The sequence below is a fragment of the Punica granatum genome, chromosome 3 (assembly GCF_007655135.1).
Source record: "Punica granatum isolate Tunisia-2019 chromosome 3, ASM765513v2, whole genome shotgun sequence".
In the NCBI taxonomy this organism is placed as follows: Eukaryota; Viridiplantae; Streptophyta; class Magnoliopsida; order Myrtales; family Lythraceae; genus Punica; species Punica granatum.
In genome coordinates, this window is record NC_045129.1 from 35,096,835 (window position 1) to 35,115,903 (window position 19,069).

Below are 19,069 nucleotides of genomic sequence, written 5' to 3' on the forward strand. Positions count from 1 at the left end.
ATGCAAAAGGGTCAACGTGGCTATGGCCAAAACGAAGAAACATTTGACATGTCGGAACTCAAACAGCAAGCAGCATAGTATTTCCCTTTATAGGTTCAGAGTTCGAACTCTCCGAGAGGGGTAGAGAGAAGGAAACGATATTGATCGGAGATGATAGCAACAGAGCAGAAGCCGGTACAAGGACTTTTCACCCCGAATGACCTGATACATTACATCTTCAAGGGTCAAGTGACTGTTCAAGATATGATTCATACCTTTTCCTATACCACAGTTTACAAGGCAAACGATTTCTAAAGCTGAAAAGAGCAAATATACTATCCTATTACAATGTACAACCCAAACCATGCTTTTTTCCAATTATTAATGTTTAAGCTCGTGACATGATCCCCAGAACTACTGAATACAGCAATAGCTCCCCAAACTCTCAGAGATCAAATGACTTCAAGTCGATGGCAGACAGATCCATCATAATCACAGAGCGGCTGATCCAAGAAAAGATCTAATGTGCTGCAAGAGCTCAGCCTTCACTGAATCGGGAACTGAAGCTACATAAGCATGAAAGACGCGTAATTAGCATTCACAAAAATCCTAATGAATCCTTTTGATTAATAGATACTGAGAAGAGATGAGCTAGTACAGCTAGAACCATCAAACCACTCTTTTAACTGTTTCTATAAATTGAATCCTCATTAGAACCATGTCATTGCATAAGGTCAAATGAATAATGACGCTCCCCGCTGAAGCTACTGATTCGAACTCCGAGACTTAGAAAACACAAGAACGACACGACAGCAAGAGCAAGAGCAACAGCATGACATACATACTGAGAGAGAGCGCAAGCGGGAGAGAGATTTTACCTCTGCCTTTTGGAGTAATGACATTTATAAGGTCCTCCACAGTTACATTGTTCTTTCCTTTCTTCCTGACAAACGACCTGCGATCGAATAGCCAGAAACATTCGACCGTATTTTTAAGCAACAAGGCTTAAAGTAGATTGAGAAATCAGGAAGCCACAGCTGCCATGTGCATGAACACCTCCAGTACTCAAAGCGAAAAACCGATTAAGGACATTGCCAGGCAAAATCCTATTGCCGCTTTGCATCCTCAAACCGCAACGAATAATAAATACAATTAAGCAAAGAAATCCTGCACCAAGTGATAAGATATGATGAACGAATCTACCTGCAGAGCTCTTTCATTTCATCCCTCCAACCGCACTCTATGAGCCTTTCCCTCAACAGCTCCTTCAACCGCTCTTTCTCCCCACTCTCCACCAACTGCTCGAATTCACATCAACCCACAGATTCACCTCATCCCAATCTCAATCATCAATCCCACAACAACATAAAGCAAAAATACACACGTAAGTATTAAAGCTTAGAGGATGTACTACAGACCTTGATGTTGATAATTTCTTGCAGGCTGAGATGCTGATCCTGCCGGCCGTCCTCCGCTTCTGGAGTCGGAGGACGATTGACGGAACCCCTCCTGTCGCAATCGAAGACATGAGCAAACAATGAAGCATGTGTCACTGTAAGACAAATTATGAGATGCGGCGATGTGAACAGAAATCCGCTGAAATGGAGTCTCACATCGTGGCCGGGAAACGAGCTGAACCCTGAGGTCGCTGGCTGCGATTAGAGAACGCCGGCGGTTTCAGGCAGCCAGAATCTCGCGGGGAAGGCGGAACAATCGTCAGCGGCTTTAGCCTTTCAAAGGGGGGCTTGAAGTCGGTGACCGTATCAGATGTTTTCTTCCGCTTGGGCTATTTTCAATTTGCTCCTTGGGGTATAATAGTAGTCTAGAAGTGCCCCCTGTAGTTTAATTTCTCTAAGTCTATTCCCAGAATTTTGGAAAATTTATCCCAAATGCCTAAATGGTAATTAAAAACGGATAATTAACAAAATATTTCCAAGTGGACATGTCGAAAGATATTTTCATCTATAACGTCTATTTATAAAATCCATATATATAGTAAAATTGACTCCTACAAGCAATTAGTAGACCTATATTTAATATCAATTTGCTTTACTTATCAATTATTTTTTTCATAACAAGAAGTAAATTAGTTATTTTTCATAATAAGAAGTAATTAATTTTCGTAATTAGAAATATCAATTTGCTTTACTTATCAATTATTTTCCATAACAAGAAGTAAATTAGTTATTTTTCTTAATAAGAAGTAATTATTTTTCATAATTTAGAAATATCAAGAAATATAATTCATATTGTATAAGAAAATTGGTTACAAATTTTTTATTTAATCATTTATATTTAGTCTAATATTATTGAAGATTATTGTTTTGAGTTTCAAATTAATCATTTATTTTTACTAATAAGAAAACTTACTGTTAAAAATGTGAATAGTTCTCATAAAAATATTAATATATATATGATATTGAACCCGTGCAACATACGGGATAGAATACTAGTAAAAACTAATCTTTAGTTAATGCCTTTCATGAAAACAATAATTACTTTAGTTACTCGCTACTCATATATAGACTAGTTCCCGATCCCAAAAAATGCACGGGTTATTCCATATAAATAATTGGATTGAAATTTTTTAAATAAAAACAGATTGCCCATTAAAATCTATGTATTTCTAATTAAATAAATCACTAGAAAATAACAAAGAAGACACTCCCTCTAATGAGAAAGTTAGCATAGTTGTAGATGAAAACTAATCCATATTGAATGTCCTTTCATGAAAACAATAATTACTTTAAGGTATTATCTTACCAAAGCATGGCTTCAAATTTTTATTAGTTTAATGTGGGAAGGATAGAGAATAAGAGAATATCAACAAATAAAAATTTAAATATTAAGAGAATGAAAGTCTATTGCTTAAAATATACTTTTATAATTTGATATCCTTATAATAGGAAATTGTAAAAGGTTTTGCTATTAAAAAAAATCATAAGAATATGGACAAGTATATATATATATATATATTTTGCCAAATCGACATATAGAAATTGACAGTAAATTTTCATGATAAACACAACAATAGAAGTGCCCTAATAGCAAAAGTTGAATCAAATTAAAACATGTTTACATATGATGTCTACGTAAATAATGCAAATAAACCTCACCTTCATAATATACAATTCGTTAACGTTTGAGAATATAGAGTGAAAAGTTAAATATATGATATTAGAGGCAGAGAAGTAAAGAGAGAACCAAAACCACTTGCTTATTACCAAGAGATATCTTAGAAAAAGAAGTAGTACATATATAATACCATACTATTGAGGTTCAAATTATACTTTTGTTTTAATTCTCTTTAACACTATTTATTGAATTTTATATAGTCGGAATCAAAAAAGGTAGCTGAAACTTTTTTAATGTATGAAATAGTAAATATTATCTTTTAACTATAAAAGTCTTTAATTGTAAGAGAATAATGGTTTTTATAATTATATTTATTACAGCTAAATAACTACACATGACTTCTACTGTCAACGTTAAAGAAAAAAGAACTAATTGAAAGACTGTTTATTTAATTAGCGTGAAAAATTGAATTTAACGACTAAATATAGAAAAATAATAATAGACAATATTTAATTTGGAAATTATATTTCTTTATTCAAAGTAAATGCATATGAATTTGACTATAATTACACACCAGAGGGAACGCATTGAGTGGTATTTTTCCAAACAAATGCATGCCAATGCAAACTATTTGTAGTATATGTGGATACGAAGTGTATAGTTTGAACTACTGGAAAAATGGATGGAGAGGTCAGTTCTTGGATTAGGAGAACAAAATTCTCTTCTCATCGTTTGTCACTGCCTGGACCCTTCAAAGTTGGCCTCGGTTCCTTTTAATATCGAGGCAAAACGAACATTCGGCTAAAATCACAACCTTCGGCAACCGTCACAAGGCATAAATCACTTTATTATGAACCACTGTTCCAGATAATAACCATAAGCACAGATCTCTAACCTTGCTTCTCGAGACGCCCTTTCATACGCTCCAAGGAGGCACAATCCAGTCAGAGGTGGTTCTCTACTACCCATTTTTTTTTTCTTTGAATAAAAGGCTGGAAGGGGGAGACCAGATGAGCTCTATAGCCGCCATGAAATGTTTCATTCGCCCGATTAGGTAAAGGACTCGGTAAGACATCAACCCACCTAAATCACCATAATCTCATCAAAGCGCACAGTTGACCATAACAGTTCTCATATGATAGAAGATAATGATCTACTAACGCAAGCATTTTCGTGTTTAAGTTGAGGTTCGATCTCTTGACCTCCTCTTTGAAAGACATAACCCATTTCACTGGGCTACCACCTTGGTGGTGGTTCTCTACTACCGTTCCGCAGATGAAATGACTTGACAAGGCCACCTTGTCCTATAAGGAGTATCGTGAACCCAAGGCATCCAATTCCATCTTTTCGTCAAACAGAAGCCCATTAAGCCTGTTGCCCCTTTCACATTGACCGATAGAGACTTCGACCCTAAGGTCCTCCTTCACAAATTCCTTCATTTCCCTCGACGTCAAAGTTTGTGCAGCTTTAAGTCTACGATAACAATATTTTGCAAGAAATCCTGCAGTCACCAACTTGTTTCTATTCTGCGTGCTGCATGTGTGCCTAGCCACATAAGTCTTCACCTGAAATTATAAGCAAAATCACATACTATTTATAATGGGCCATATATATAAAGAAACTAGAAATATTGAAAGTAAAGAATAATTAATAACCTGAAAGTGTTGGTTTCCCTTGTCGAGCATCACCGAGATCTTCAATGGACGATGTCACTCGGTAATCCAGCTTTCTAGGAAAGAGTAGGAAATGCAGTTCACATCGAGGTCACTCACCTCATGTACGGAACCCTCGGCATATGCCAAGTTCGGAGGATTGCCAATGAAGACCCCACCCAAATTGAACCTTAGTGATGCTTTACTCCCCATTGAAAGCTCTAAAGAAAAAAATATAATAAAATTAGTTGGAAAACATCTCACTTCAGATAGATGCTAATGTTTTCAAAAGAGAAATAATAATAAAAAAATTGTATGTTACCAAATATTAAGTGAAGAGAGTTTGTAAATACAATACTATAGGACAACAATAAAAGATCTTTTTATTTCCTTTCGCTGAATTTTGATAGTAAACATTGAAAGTGGATTGGGGTAAAGACAAATTAATTCCTGGAAGTAACACTCATGCCTTTGGAATCGAAACCTAGGAGCGAAAAAGACAACAAACTAAAGGAGAATAAAAAAGAAAAAAGAAACCCTAAATACGGGTTAACATGTATCGTACCTTTGGAATCGAAGAAGCAAAAAAACCCTAATTAGCACTCGAGGCGCAATCGTTGCATTGGGCACACTAATTTCATGGATTGATTGCTTGTGGTGATTCTTAGGTAAAAGATCACTCGTGAAGGAGATAATGATGGATGAGAAAATGCGAGATGACGAAAAAGAAGCGATGGTTGGAATCATAAAAGAATTGGAAGTATTTTCATCCGGTTTACGAGTCTAATTAAAAAAAGAATTGGATTTGTTCCATAACAACTGGTTTATAGTAGTAGTGATTTGTTGAGCACGTGGCGCACTCTCATTTGACTAATATACATGTCAGTGATAGTGGACGGAATTTTGGATGGAATGACTGAACTCAAACTGCATGGAAAAGATTGAGGATGAAATCCAATCAAAGAAAATGTTTATAACCAAGATAGAAAAAGAGCTAAAGGTTGAGGACCAAATTTGACATTTTCCCTATATTTTAATTTTAATACTAAGAAAGAATTATAAGACATGTGGTGTCTTTTTTCAGTAAAAAAACTTGAACTTAAGAAGAAAAATCTAAAAGTTATGGACCAAATTGGTATTTTTAGAAAACAATGACTTGGCCAAACAAATCAAATTAAGTGAAAAAAGTTCAACGCAATGATTTTGTTAAAACTTGATATTTTTCTAGTGCTCCCTTTTAATCTATGTAAATCTTTCTTGTGCAATGTTGTATAAGTATACCGCAAGTCATCAAACGTACTTGATATATTCATATTCAAACAATAAGGTTATAAAAAAAATTACATTGAAAAGAATTTAAAAAGTAACAAAAATTTAGAGTTTTTGAGAGAAAAATAAAAGATTGCAACTTATATTGGATCGATAGGTACAACACTATATTTACTTGTACCTAGCTAATTTACTATTTTTATTAATATATTCAAGAATTCAAAAGTATATTTACACGTCCACATCTTCTTTCTTTATTATAGGATATGGTAGAGGAAGAATAATTATTAACAAAATGAACTACAAGATCTAATAATAACCAAATGAATGATGAAAAATAATATCAGAAGTAAGAGGAATTTTTTTTTTTGTTAAGATAGTGCCAATAAAGAGTAGTGATTACGATCTCAATGAATCATCCAAAATGAAATGAGAAAGCTATATGAAAGGGGAAAAAGGAGTAAATGAGACAAAGAAACTGATCTATTTATCAATTTTGCATTTATGTTATTTTCATGAGAAAGATGATAAGAAAATTCGAGCTCCATTATTATATTATTATATTATTTATATTATTTTTACTTTGTAGTTAAGTAAATGTATATATTATATTTTGCTATTTCATATTATTATTACTTCAGAGTTAAAGTAATGTATGTAATATGTATTTTAATAAAAAAACCTTCTTGTCCTTCCTTTTTTCTTTTTTTGACCGACCCTTCCTTCTTCTTCTTATTTTTTCCCTTTCTTTCCCGTACGATACCAAAAATTCGATACTTACTCATAATTTGCTCGTACCTTGCGTGGCAGTGACGGTAATTTAATTCACAACCAGGGGCATAGACGACCATCAATCTATCGCCCATTTCCCGCCAATTGGACATAATTAATGCCCGCCTCCAATCATTTCTACCTTCCCCCAAGCTCGACTTCTCACACAACAATGGCGGACGAAGAGACGCCGGAGACGACCGGACCTGATTTCCCCACCGGCCGGGTGAAGAAGATCATGAAGCTCGACAAGGAGATCAATAAAGTCAACTCGGAAGCCCTGTTTCTGGTCACCTGCGCGACTCAGCACTTCCTCGAGTTCCTTGCCGAGAGATCTGCAGAGGTCGCGAAGGAGAAGAAGCGGAAGACCGTTAAGCTCGAGCACATGAGGCTCGCGGTGAAGAGGCACAGGCAGACCAGTGATTTCCTCCTGGACTCGCTTCCCGTGCCGTCTGAGTCATTGGATCTTCAAGCGGCTGATAAATCCAGATCTCTTGCTGTAGCTGACAAGCCAAAGCCAGTGCCTGCCGGCACACGGAGGATCGACCAATTCTTCTCTAAACCTGTAAGTGATGCTTCTACTTAGAGTAATTGCAGTTTTTTTTTCTATAAGTTAAAGTCGATTGTGCACAGAATGATTACCGATGATGATAATTACGGTTGGCGATTGTTGATCTGTAATGGAATGTTGCCATGGCATATTTAGTGAACCGTAGCGAGTAACTAAAGTTACTATACCATCTCTATCTTGTTGCCAATTGCATTTGATATTCATGTGATAGATCGATTGCACTGCATATTCATATAAAACTCTCAACTGATGTGTTGAGAAGGTTTCGGTTGAAATGCATGGCAATGACTACTTGCTTCAATGCTTACAAGGTGGAAATTTTGCATCCAAATCCAGTAAGATTGCCGAAATATCGAAATAACAACAGTAAGCAAGAGAATTAAATACAAAAGATTGAATCAAACTCATACAAAACCACGACTCGGACATTATTACAAAACCTCAAGTTATTCGTCAAGCCTAATAAAGTTATTCAGAAAATCAACATACCCCCTATTTGGCATTCAGCCTTGTTTTATTTTAATCAGACTTGAAGATGATGAATCGGGCATAAAGTTCAAGGGGATAAGGGGCCGGAACAGGTGGAGACTACTGAAGCAGTCTCGTCTTTGCCGTTAGTCATAAATCCAGGTCGAGAAAGCATTTTTTGTGCCTTTTTCTTTCTTCCTTCCTTTCTGAAGGAAGTAGTTTGAGCCCCCAGATTGATGCTATTAGATTCTAACTGCGGGATTCCTGATGGGATCCTCCCGTTCAATGGGGAAGCATTGCCAAAAACCCCATTCAAGCTCCTATTCGACAAGCGTCGACTGCTTGTACCTGGTCTCGACCTGATCGAGTTCTCTGGCTCAACTCCTGCCTGGCTTTGTACCTTCTTCTGATCCTGCATAGGAAGCTTACTGGTTATGAAGCAGTTGCTATACCATTTCAATGCGGAAGAAAATGGACAGGGGAAGTAAGCGTGGCACTTGCATGCCGTAGATTCATTAATTTCATTGCATAAGCATGAAAAAGAACGAACCCTTTGCTTTTGCTTCTCCTCCTCCCTTTCCTGCCTCAACACGTTATACTCCTCCAGCATAGCAAGCAGCGGAACCTAGAAAACAAGAGGTGTCAATACTGTTAGGGAGTTTAGAACTGGAACATCATGTCTCAGAAAAACAACATATAAGCAGTTTAACATGGCGAATTTGGAATACTATGGGAAGTTTGGCCTGGGTTTGTTGATCAACTTTCTCATGAAATGTATTTTCTCAAGGCTTCTCCAATATCAATTGTTTCCCTTATTCTTCTTTAGACAAAGTTTTATTTTACCATGTTTTATTGATAAAGAAAAGAAGCATCAATCCTTCTAGATGGCTACCTTTCCGTGAGGTTAAATTACCATCCGCATTGCCATTTATCTGGCAGTATCTAATGTTCATGGTCCCAACTAGAGTAGATGATCCTTTATTATCTCTCAGGACCCCAGTTGGTGTCAGGTCTTAGGTATATAAACTGTATGGAGAACTAAGAAAACATGTTACCTCGTCGTACAAGAAAACTTTCTTTCTTTCTTCTTCCCAACTCTTAGTCTTAGCTATCAATAGGTCCACCAGAGCTGCATTTGTTTGGATCCACAGGTTAAAGGTTTCAATCATGGGAATTGTATGAAGAGATTTTCAGAATGATCATTTAGGCTTCTCCTCGATAAAGAAAGTAGAAATATCAATGCTTACCTTTGAAAGTAGGTAAACCTCACCCCTCCGACCAGTTAGTTCCCTCTCTATTGTATTGATCTGTATGTTTTTCCCTCTTAATCCCTTTAGTAGGAAGAATAACCTTACCTGGGATTTTATTAACAGTCACCCGGGCACGTTCCGCACGCTTTAGATTCCTATAGGCTCCCCTGCTGACTGAATATCGATTCTCATCCTACAAAATTTAATGAAAATGGTTATACAAATTGGGCCATTGGACTGCCATTAAATAATAATGCATATCAGCATCTGAAACTAACCCTGTTGTATTCTTCCAACCAGCGCTCTTCATCTCGCGCTAATACCCATTTCTCCACCTTTTCCATTATGGCATTTCTACTTGAAGCTTCTTCTCTTGCCCTTGCTATCTGTTCATCCATGCTCATGAGGAGGTCGGCATGATCGATCTCCCCTTTAGGCATTTGAGTCAGTCTTTGCAAGTTTTGGTCTCAACAATTGAACGTACACGAATCTTAGTAGTTCGGCCATACCAGAGTTTATGAGGTTCAGTATATTATCCATCTCAGGTCTCGAAGGAATTTCCATGTGTGATCTGTGGCATATTTCTTCGAGTTCATTCTGCTTCTTTACAAAGAGCTCTTTCATCTTGCTGGCTTTCAACTGATCCAGCCTCTTGACTTCAGCTTCCGCCTTGAAGTTGAAGCAACATAATTTATAACTCCATCATTATCTTAGTGACAATAATTTTGTGAGAGTGGATTAATATATCATATATGCACCTGTTGGATTATATTAAGGGTGAGGCTTCCAGGTTCCAACACATCCATTGGAGAGACGGATAATAAACCCGTCACATGAGAAAATGTCCGGCGATCTTTATAGGGTGTGTCCATCAGATTCCATAAGTTGGTCAATGCTTTGCCAAGATATTTGAGCTGCAAAAGGCGTTGAAAATTGTCTCCGCGATATTGGTAGAACAATTTCATATATTCGAGTAAAGATATGGCATCTAGTCAATGATTTGTATATAAATTTTAAGCTGAGAATTTCACCTTCTCTAGCCGTTTCAGTCTTTCTTCCTCCAAAGATACGACGGTGCTATCGAGCTTTGCCAAGATAACATCACTTATGTTCTTCGATATCCCGCATAGTTCATTCAGAGTTGGGTGGACCTTTGTGATGATCGTTGAGGAATCCATTCCCAGGGTCGTGCACAGGCTGTGGATTCTATCCGTGTACTTCTCCACTTGCTGAAGCCTATCGTTCTTCCCCAATCAAGAAAAGAAAAAGCAGTCATCGTCTGAGATGGTACTTTTAAGAGTTGCTGTAGTTAATTGTTATACCTTCTCATTGTGAAGCTTCTGGAGCTCATTCTGATACTCCTCTAGCTTCTTCAGCGAGAGGTCGTTCTCATTTACGATGATGCTCGAGGGTGATTCGTCGTAGACTGACTGACCGGCAATCTCTGCCGAGATTTTCTGGATCTGCCCCTGCACTGCTCTGAATTGTTTCACCCGCTCTTCTTTCCTCAGTTGCATCTCCCTCAAAGCTGGAGTAATCGAATCTAGCTGTTCCTTCAGCGTTCCCGACATTTTCTCTGGCTGCTTAGAAGGCTTCAATAAAGTTAGCATTGCTGGTTTGGTGAAATTCGACAGTTAAATGTGCAATGTGTAAGAGAATTAACCGCATTTTTTACTAACTTCCACACTGTGTACTGTGACAAAATGGGATCATAAGCTTACAATCAATGTAACAAGTTCTCTCCATGAGACATGATCGAGATTTGTACTGTGACTATTAACACTATGTTCGGATGCAGCAAAGAGGCGAATACGTAAAAAGTAAACTGTGACATCAGTACCCGGCCAGGCAGAGACCGTTCACCGAGGGACAGAAGGAGATGGGTGAACTCTGCTTCAGCTTCGGCCAACTGCTGATGCAGGCGAGTTCTCGATATATTCGCAGAGTCCACTTTTCTCCTATAAACCTCAATGCACTCCTGCTCCAAATCCAGCAGAACCTTCTCCCTTTCGAACCTGTCTTCCCCGACTTCATCCCATATCATCTGTCAAGCAACAAACACCAAACTCACCCACCAGAAATTCATTATCAAAGAAGCAAATAATGCTAAAACTCCCATCCCTCTGTCAAACCTGCAGCTCTTGGAGTAGATACCCGCAAGAAGTCTCCGGCAGAGCAGGGCTCCTCGTTCCACCGGGCGTCTGATACGGACCCATCGGATGGGGAAGTTCTGTCAATGCACAAGAGTTCGTCACTCCGAGTACCAGAGGACACGAAAACCTATGCTTCCATTTTTCCGCTCGAGAGAGCCGGGTGGAGCGGGTTAGAGAAGTTCTATTGGATTGGGGATGAGAGGTTTTGCTTAAAAGACAAGGTAAAGGTTGCACAGTGGGCAGAAGTAGGTGATGCTTAAAGCTTTGGGTTCAAGAATCTGCCTCCCCTCCCACTACACATTCTTTTTCAGTTGGTTGATATGATCAGTTTCTTTTTTAAGGTTCCCGCGGGCTCTCATCAGTCATCTCCCTCTGCAGCTTTTGAATAAATTGTAGGAAAGACGTCTCTGTCTTGTTTCTCTTTACATATACATACATACATACATACATACATATATATATATATATATATATATATATATAAGTTGGTCTTTCTTAGTCAAGTAAGTAGCATGCCCCATCTAATATTGTATATTTTGGTTACATTTGTTGAGACTAATACCCGTTCTGGCATCGACTTTCCGGAAAATACGAAGTATTTCTGATGGATTTGCGACCCCAACACATGCAAGTAAAAATCGGACAAGTAGTAAGACTACTAACTGCCTGCCACAGGTACACGATTGAAACATGAATTTGCTAGCTCTGTTGAATGGGTTACGAGTCTTGGAGAGCATCGGTGGTTGGGGAGTAACTATTTTGAATAATGTAACAAGTATTCGTGTGATCTCGTAATTCGTTTGAAAAAAGAAGTATGGAAGTGAGAGACCGTACACGAAACCAAATGCATATATCCAACAGAAAAATGCATTCCAACTGAAGATCACATTATCAGTTCATTGATACAAAAACAAAATCATTATCCCTCTATTAGTTTATCCCATAACAAATAGCCAATCAAATGTCGAATATTTGACTTCTTCATATTATTTGTATATATGGAAAAAGAAAATGGAGCGAATATGAACTTGACCAAGCAAGCATGAAAGGGACATCGTATAGGGAAATAAACTCATTAAATTAACAAAAATTGTAATACAATAAAATAATATTAGGCCATCGGTAGCATGTCTTAGGGATCACTATCAACAGATACATCCCACCTTATTCACCTTCTTTTGATTATTAGACCAGACGGACCAGGTGGTGTCTGTACGACGGCACAAGTTCTGAAATGCAGCCCCCGAACTTCGAGTCTTTCCTTTTATAGGACTAATCTTACCAAATTAGTCCCTTATAAAGAGTAATTTCGTCAGTCTATTGCATTTAGCTTTAATCCACGAGGTCGACAAAGGGCTTTTGATCATGATAAAAGTATATTTAATCAAGGGAACTATTGCCACTGGCTCCACCTGGGTAGGTGTGGACGAGGATGTAGGCCGGTGTGTTCCGGCGTCGCTTTTTGAATGTTTGGCAGAACAGTGGCTGTTTCCCTGGTCCATGGATGATGTATACCTGTTAGCAAAGAAGATTGCGTCCTAAGATGTTCGTCTGACCTCTCAGGCCCTTTTATCAATCACATAACAATATTCGTTCATTCAATCACTGCATGGGTCCAGCCTTTTAGCCCGGACTAACTCTTGAGTCGAGTCCTCTAAATGCTTACCCCTCTGCAGATGAAGAAGGGATGATGGAGAAGAGAATTGAACCATAGAGAGCAGCGTACACCAGAAATCTAACATTACGTCTCATTGTCGGGTGCTTGACGTTGACAGTTGAAAGACACGAAAGTTTGTTTTTGAAGGAAATGGATCGTTCAAACCATGAATGCAGGAGCCGATTCCGACGGAAAACGCATCAAAAAGCCAACTTCGCGTTCTGTCCTGAAGTGTCTTCTTTGAGTAAAACAGATGAAGAGAAATGGAAATTTGTCAGTAGTTTCACCCGATTAAGATTATTTGGGAATCTTTCGGATCGTAATACAGTCGACTAATCCTCGAAAGTAAACGAACAGATCAGAAAGGCAAGGCAAGGCAAGGCATCCACGATATCTATCTTTTATCTCTCAAAAGCTCCTTAAAGTATAGCAATGACAGGCTCGGGTCCAATAGAAACGACTGCTTTGGGTCGGACTGGATCGAAAAATTAGTTGCCCGGGGTAGTGATAATACCAGGTTCATCCACTTGCCAACTCTGCAACCATGAGGAGGAGGGAGATCGTATATGAGAATTCGGCTTTATTAGCAGAGGAGGCTGTAAGAGGGCATGTCCTCAATCCTGTAGACATCGTCCATCAGAAGTTCCCGCTCCAACTGAGCTCGAGTCGACTTCAAAACATCCTGGCCATAAAGTGAAGTAATTAGTGATTCAGCATGCTTCTATAAGAAAAAAATATTTGCAGATTATAATTATCTGTTGATATTATTTCAGAGACAAATGTCGTGTTTGGTTTTTGAGTTGAGTTGAGTTGAGTTTTGATTTTAATTAGTTTGTAATGATTGTGTTATTGAATTATGAGAAAAAATATAAAAAAAATAAATAGTTGAGAGAAAATGATTATTGTGTTGTTGAATTGTGAAAAAAAGTGATGAATAATTGAGAGAATTTAGTATTAAAAATTGAATTGAATGGTTAAAAAAGAGAAAAATAATAATTGTATTGTTAAATTGAAGATAAGTAGAGTTAAGTGGAACAGAGTTAAAATATAGTTAAAATTAGTTTGTAAAACCAAACGGACTGTACCAGTCCGTTAGTGTCAGTGGTGGAGAAAGTGCGAAATTCTCACATTGAACTCCATGTACGTAGCATTCCTCTCGAGCCATTGTTTGTCAATAACCACAAATGCTACGCAGTACAGCAAGTCGAATGCCCACTCGTTTTCTGCAGACACACCAAGAAACAGGTTAGCTTCTATAACTGCTCTTCGATATCTTCCATCTAGAGAAAAGCTGATATGGTATCAGTCGTGTGGGTCCTTAGAGGTGGGGACAGAAAAAGGCTGCCTCAAAGCATAGCTGCGGAATAAATCAGGTGCCATATCGTACTCTTACCTGATAGCATCTGCAAGAAAACTGCTCTAACAAATGTCCGGGGCTTCGCTGTAGACATATAAGTGGAGAAGGAATCATAAGCATTCCGAAGACTTAACAAACTTCAGGGACAGATGAATTTAAATTTCTAGAATAGGTTCTGGAATAAACATTTGCTGCTTGACTTCTTACTCGCTTCAAGGTCAAGCATTTGCATGATCATGAATGTAATATTCACCCCGGCAACTGCGAAGGGGTACTCCCACGCCGCTCGTTTTCCTCCTTGCTTAGTCAGTAGTCTCTCAAAAGATCTCTGCAGTACTCGGACAAATTATCATTTTAAAATCAGAGCACAACTTTGCTTTGCAGCGTTTAATTTAGTAAGAGATCTAACTTCAGTCTCTTAATTAGGAAAAGAAGAAATTCTACCGTAAAGTTCTTGGCAAAAAATAGCAGGTTCTCCAATGAAATGAATCCAGCTCCTCTGCTCGACAATTGGATTATTAGATTTAAACTAACAATCAATCAACACAGAAAAAACAGAACTGGACAATATCGACCAAGAAATATATTATGGGGAATGAGGACCTGAAATCAGTTGATGGATCTCTTCCCTGCCATCCCATGTCTTTCCATTGATCAGATACCAAACCATGAAGTTCCTGACCAGGGAACGCAGCTGACCATAGAGCCCTCAAAGCTTCCTGTTTATTATGACGTTAGCTAAATGGTATCTAAACTATGAGGTTCAAATCTCACTAATGAAATTCAGATGTCTCAAAGTCTTTTTAAAGCATCCGCAGTTTTCTCATCTCCAAGTTGGGTCGAGTGGAACATGAAATTCTTGTATTCATTCATCTAAGATCAACATGCTCCATATACAACAACATAACCATCCAAGAGAGCTTCTTCCCTCACCTCTCCAGAATGTATATTCGAAGTCCTGTTTTTAGCATGTTGAGATTCACGTTTTGCAGGAATTAACATACCTGGTGATCAGGTCTTGAAGAGTCAAAATATACTTTCATCCTATGTTTCAACCTCCCAAGTCTTTCCTCCTGCGAGGCAACAAATACTAAGTCATGGAGAACAAGAGGGAAACTTGCAACCTGAAAGATATGGAACTCTGGATCTTAAGACAACGCCAGTAATTTACATTTAAGGCGATAACTTGCCAAAAATTATAGCTTCGCATTTTTATTCACAGAAAAAAGTATTAGGGGATGCAGAATCTTATTCAGCGCCAAAAGAACCAATAGAAAGAGCATATCATGAAACACCTTCAAAGTTCAAAACTGCATGCCCTATTCTATAGAGTTATCCCTTGAATTACTATCCCACTTGCCTGCAGGGGTGTCAAACTAATACAAATCCGTTCATATGTTCCCTTCCGCTTGAAGCAAACACAAGTCAGGCCCTTGCCAATCCAATTAGGTGCCATGCAAGCTGCATTATCTGCACGCAGCAATTTGAGTTAAGCTGAACTGGTAATACTGCAGCACAGTTTCAATCACTTCATGACTAACATGCAAATATCTAGTATATGCATGCCAAACCTGAGAGCTAACAAGCAAAGCAGAGAAGCCCGACAACCGTTCTCTTTCTTCCAACCCCACCCTCCCACCACCCCCGCCCCCATCCCCCCTTCTTTCTTCCTCTTTTAAATATTGAAGACCTAACAACTTTAAAAGAGTTCCCACTGTAACATTTCTCGTTTGATGAGGATCGTTTCATCAGTAAGCAATTTATTTACTTGAATCATGTTAATGATACTTAACCGAGCCACTAGACTTGAAAAGAGTAGATGCAGGGAAACCGATTAACACTCAGGATCACCTACCTGCACCATTAGGCAAAGGCATTCTGCACCGTGAGAATTTCCCGGGTGTCAGTGGTTCATCGCTCATATTAGCTAGTTAGTCAATGTTGATGCATGTTTTGCAAAGATTTATATCTTCTTCTGCTCAAATTCTTATAGGATCGCAAAAGAGTAAATATCCAGAAAAATGCTTTAATGGAGATCGTTTTCGAGCATGAGGTGCATGTCCAATATAGAGAAACACCATTTCAATCGTTGCCAAAATCAGCCAGCTTGCTTTAGTCTAGTCGGATTCCTACTGGTTTTATGTGCCTAATTCAGCTCCTTTCAGATACTTCCCATGATTTGTCCTTTCATGTCCTGCGTGACACAGATAGATGTTGACTAGTTTTGGAAGAAGTTGAGGTTTGGTCCCACCCCAACATCAACTGTTTCAGCTAGAACTGGGCCAAAGTAAACGGATAGTGTTAGAAAAAATGGATAAGATAGATGAAAAAAATTAAATGGATATGCTTTGATTCGGTATCAAGTTTAATGCGGTACCATTATTAACCTTAACGAAGTTTAGCATTTTTTTAACCCCAAAATAAGAAGTTTCAGTGGTCATTATATTGCCACCATGCCACAGCCCTTGCAGTAACATAGAGCTCTCTGAACCATATTTCAAGATCAAAAGATGGATTGTCCTCACTTTAAACCTTTTTCTCCCTGGAATACACGTCCTTCTCTAAAGTATTCACAGAATCCAAGCACTGCAATCCGACAAATGGCCCCAACTGTATGACCTGCTGGATGGTGGTCTGGGGTGGGATGGAAGAACTGAAACATCAAGTTGTATTTTAGTGTAATATAAACTCTCGGTGCAAATTTGATTTTTCTCAAAGAAAGAGTGGAGAAGGAAACAATTATGTAGGTCCCGTTTGGACTTTATCAGTTTTGGTTTGGAAGATTCTGGGAAGTGAATGAATGAATGCCCATACAGAGCACCGGAAATTAATCCAATCCAGGGATGGGAGAATGGGACCCTGGAGATGGCAATGATTTGTTGGGCAGTCCAGTCCCCCAAACCTCTCACACCTGAACATTGATTTGAACCCTCCAAGGCTTCTTTTGTGCTGGTCTTTCCTTTTCACAAAACAGAAAAGTCAGCAACCCAGTTACCCAAAAGCCCATCAAAACCAGACCCTCCTCTTTTTCCTCTCTGCTACAGTTCTGATACATGAAAATCTTCTATAGTTGTTCAGATATTTGGGAATGTCGACAGCAAGCATAGATCTCACTAAACTGACCAAACCATTCACGATCACCTTCCACGATCCATTTACTACAATCTATACACTTTCTTACTAACTGGTATCTTGTGGGTTGATCTCAAAGGCCATATTTTTAGGAGCATACGCTTGCTCGTATCGCTCGATGCGAGCACTAATAAAGCATGGGCATCAAAGTATCTTCCTTTCCTGCAGTTTTAGTCGAAAGTATTGATTATCGTGATGGACTCAGCTCTGAGACTATGTTCATATGGGCTGTAAAGGATGGGGCCATTTTCACCTGAACACACAAGCTGGGGTTTGACCGTTGAAGGCTTCTGAGTGTACAGAAATCTCTAGAATTTAATTAAAAGATTTAAAATTCAAGGAAACTGGAGACGAAGATTACAGGTGAACAAACTGATCAGCATTGCTAAAATCAAAGCAGAGATCCCACCCATATCTCAAAATACATATATATACATATATATATATACACACGCGCGCATATACATACGTATATATGAGAGAAGCACAGCAGCACGATGCAACATAGAAAATAGCGGGAGAGGAAATGCAGGGAGCTCGTACCTGAAGGAGGATGAGGATGGGAATGAAGGTGAGGGTGAGGAGGAGCAGAGCGGTGGCTGTGAGCGCATCGAGGGGCTGAAGAAGATGACGACGACGTCGATGAAGATGGTGATGGAGGGGAGAGAGTGCGGATCGCAGCAGAGCTTCCTTGAGTCTTGATGATGCTCATCTCATCAGATAGAGGAAGACGAACCGCAAAAGAATCTCTCTCGCTCTGTCTGTGTCTCTCTGTGAAGCGTGAAATCTCGAAATCAACGGCTGCCACCGCTAACGGCGGCAATGAGATCAGACTGCTCCGACGAGCAATGGCATCATCACATCAGGTTGCGCCAGTTCTCTTCCGTGGCGGTCAGTTCCCAGTCAAAAGGACACACTAGTCTAACGCGCCCCCCGCCCATCGTGGATAGATTATAGCAGAGCATGGAACATAAATAAATAAATAAATATTTAATTAAATAATATCGGCATAAGACGGTAAGGGATTTTATTTATTAAATAAATATTTAGTGGTGTGACGGTGATATTTCCGAACCTCAAACGGACGGAACTACCTCTCTCCCTCCCATTCTTCCTCACTCTCATTTGCTCGGAATCAAGCCACTTCTTATGGATTTGATTCCAAAATTAAAATAATTTTGATTTTGATAGTAAAAAATGACAAATGATTATGTAATGTATTGAGTTAAAGTTAAAGTTAAAATTTTTGACTTGGGAAATGTGTATTTTGTTGTGTAGTGCGTTGAGTTAAAGTTAAAATTAAAATTTTTGTAATTTTAACTGTGAAACCAAACGGAGCAGATCAAGTTCAGTTATTTTCCTTATTTTTTGACTAGGGATGAGGAGTTCATTCTTCCCTCGTTCATGAATATTTCACAGGTTCATAGATCCATATGAGTTCATGTGCAAGTGTTTGTTTGAGAGGTGACACTAATGACAACATACAAAGAAAATTTAAATTTACGACCTCGTGAACTACTTACAAAGTGTAGCATGCATCCGTTCAATTCTCATCCTTTTATTATCCCTTTCCTCTTACCTCTAAGTAGCTCCATGAGTCTCTTTTCAACCTAAAGAACGGTAAATTATGTAAAGAACGAGAAATATTTGGGGTGTGTTTGGGTTTTAAAAAAAATTCAACTCTACTCAATTCAACTCTACTTATCTTCAATTCAACAACACAATCATTACTTTT

The 19,069-nt window shown here is 38.5% G+C and overlaps 4 protein-coding genes across 6 annotated transcripts; 1 reads left to right on the forward strand and 3 right to left on the reverse strand.

Moving 5' to 3' along the window:
- Positions 1-54: 54 nt before the first annotated feature.
- LOC116198727 (transcription and mRNA export factor ENY2) lies at positions 55-1,753 on the reverse strand. The gene is made up of 5 exons (XM_031528949.1): positions 1,593-1,753; positions 1,398-1,488; positions 1,183-1,277; positions 858-934; positions 55-545 (listed from the first exon to the last, which is right to left on the reverse strand). Coding segments are annotated over exons 1-5 (339 nt in total). The 5' UTR covers positions 1,595-1,753; the 3' UTR covers positions 55-471.
- Positions 1,754-6,871: 5,118 nt separating this feature from the next.
- Positions 6,872-7,490, forward strand: LOC116201922 (nuclear transcription factor Y subunit C-5). The gene has a single exon (XM_031533383.1). It carries the CDS (start codon positions 6,919-6,921, stop codon positions 7,330-7,332), a length of 414 nt encoding a protein of 137 aa, XP_031389243.1. The 5' UTR covers positions 6,872-6,918; the 3' UTR covers positions 7,333-7,490.
- Positions 7,491-7,586: 96 nt separating this feature from the next.
- On the reverse strand, positions 7,587-11,521 carry LOC116201921 (65-kDa microtubule-associated protein 8). 2 transcript variants are annotated; one of them, XM_031533381.1, is made up of 11 exons: positions 11,168-11,521; positions 10,876-11,079; positions 10,358-10,627; positions 10,067-10,279; positions 9,794-9,949; positions 9,545-9,704; positions 9,314-9,465; positions 9,141-9,228; positions 8,841-8,914; positions 8,336-8,410; positions 7,587-8,197 (listed from the first exon to the last, which is right to left on the reverse strand). In XM_031533381.1, the coding sequence occupies exons 1-11, from the start codon at positions 11,249-11,251 to the stop codon at positions 7,874-7,876; spliced, it is 1,800 nt and encodes a 599-aa protein (XP_031389241.1). In that variant the 5' UTR covers positions 11,252-11,521; the 3' UTR covers positions 7,587-7,873. The 2 variants fall into 2 exon arrangements, with proteins under 2 accessions (XP_031389241.1, XP_031389242.1); XM_031533382.1 differs by having other exon boundaries at positions 10,358-10,615; positions 11,168-11,518.
- A 1,582-nt stretch (positions 11,522-13,103) lies between these two features.
- On the reverse strand, positions 13,104-18,286 carry LOC116201758 (ELMO domain-containing protein A). 2 transcript variants are annotated; one of them, XM_031533153.1, is made up of 9 exons: positions 17,878-18,286; positions 15,563-15,672; positions 15,207-15,275; positions 14,806-14,921; positions 14,647-14,701; positions 14,410-14,530; positions 14,239-14,286; positions 13,974-14,068; positions 13,104-13,527 (listed from the first exon to the last, which is right to left on the reverse strand). In XM_031533153.1, exons 1-9 carry the CDS (start codon positions 18,044-18,046, stop codon positions 13,429-13,431), a joined length of 882 nt encoding a protein of 293 aa, XP_031389013.1. In that variant the 5' UTR covers positions 18,047-18,286; the 3' UTR covers positions 13,104-13,428. The 2 variants fall into 2 exon arrangements, with proteins under 2 accessions (XP_031389013.1, XP_031389014.1); XM_031533154.1 differs by lacking the exon at positions 17,878-18,286 and adding an exon at positions 16,058-16,270.
- Between the last annotated feature and the right edge of the window lie 783 nt (positions 18,287-19,069).

Bases quoted from the DNA above. Each gene is read 5' to 3' on its own strand.
- LOC116201921 (XM_031533381.1), bottom strand. From the start codon at position 11,251: ATGGGTCCGTATCAGACGCCCGGTGGAACGAGGAGCCCTGCTCTGCCG. The intron at 9,229-9,313 runs GTTAGTTTCAGA...TAAATTTTGTAG, and splicing joins GGTTGGAAGAATACAACAGG to GATGAGAATCGATATTCAGT. The intron at 8,915-9,140 runs GTAAGGTTATTC...AAACAAATGCAG, and splicing joins GACTGTTAATAAAATCCCAG to CTCTGGTGGACCTATTGATA.
- LOC116201758 (XM_031533153.1), bottom strand. From the start codon at position 18,046: ATGAGCATCATCAAGACTCAAGGAAGCTCTGCTGCGATCCGCACTCTC. The intron at 15,276-15,562 runs GCAAGTGGGATA...GTTGCCTCGCAG, and splicing joins TTAGTTTGACACCCCTGCAG to GAGGAAAGACTTGGGAGGTT. The intron at 14,702-14,805 runs GTCCTCATTCCC...ATTGTCGAGCAG, and splicing joins GATCCATCAACTGATTTCAG to AGGAGCTGGATTCATTTCAT.
- LOC116198727 (XM_031528949.1), bottom strand. The intron at 1,278-1,397 runs GTCTGTAGTACA...GAATTCGAGCAG, and splicing joins AAGAAATTATCAACATCAAG to TTGGTGGAGAGTGGGGAGAA. The intron at 935-1,182 runs GTAGATTCGTTC...ATTCGATCGCAG, and splicing joins GAAATGAAAGAGCTCTGCAG to GTCGTTTGTCAGGAAGAAAG.
- LOC116201922 (XM_031533383.1), top strand. From the start codon at position 6,919: ATGGCGGACGAAGAGACGCCGGAGACGACCGGACCTGATTTCCCCACC.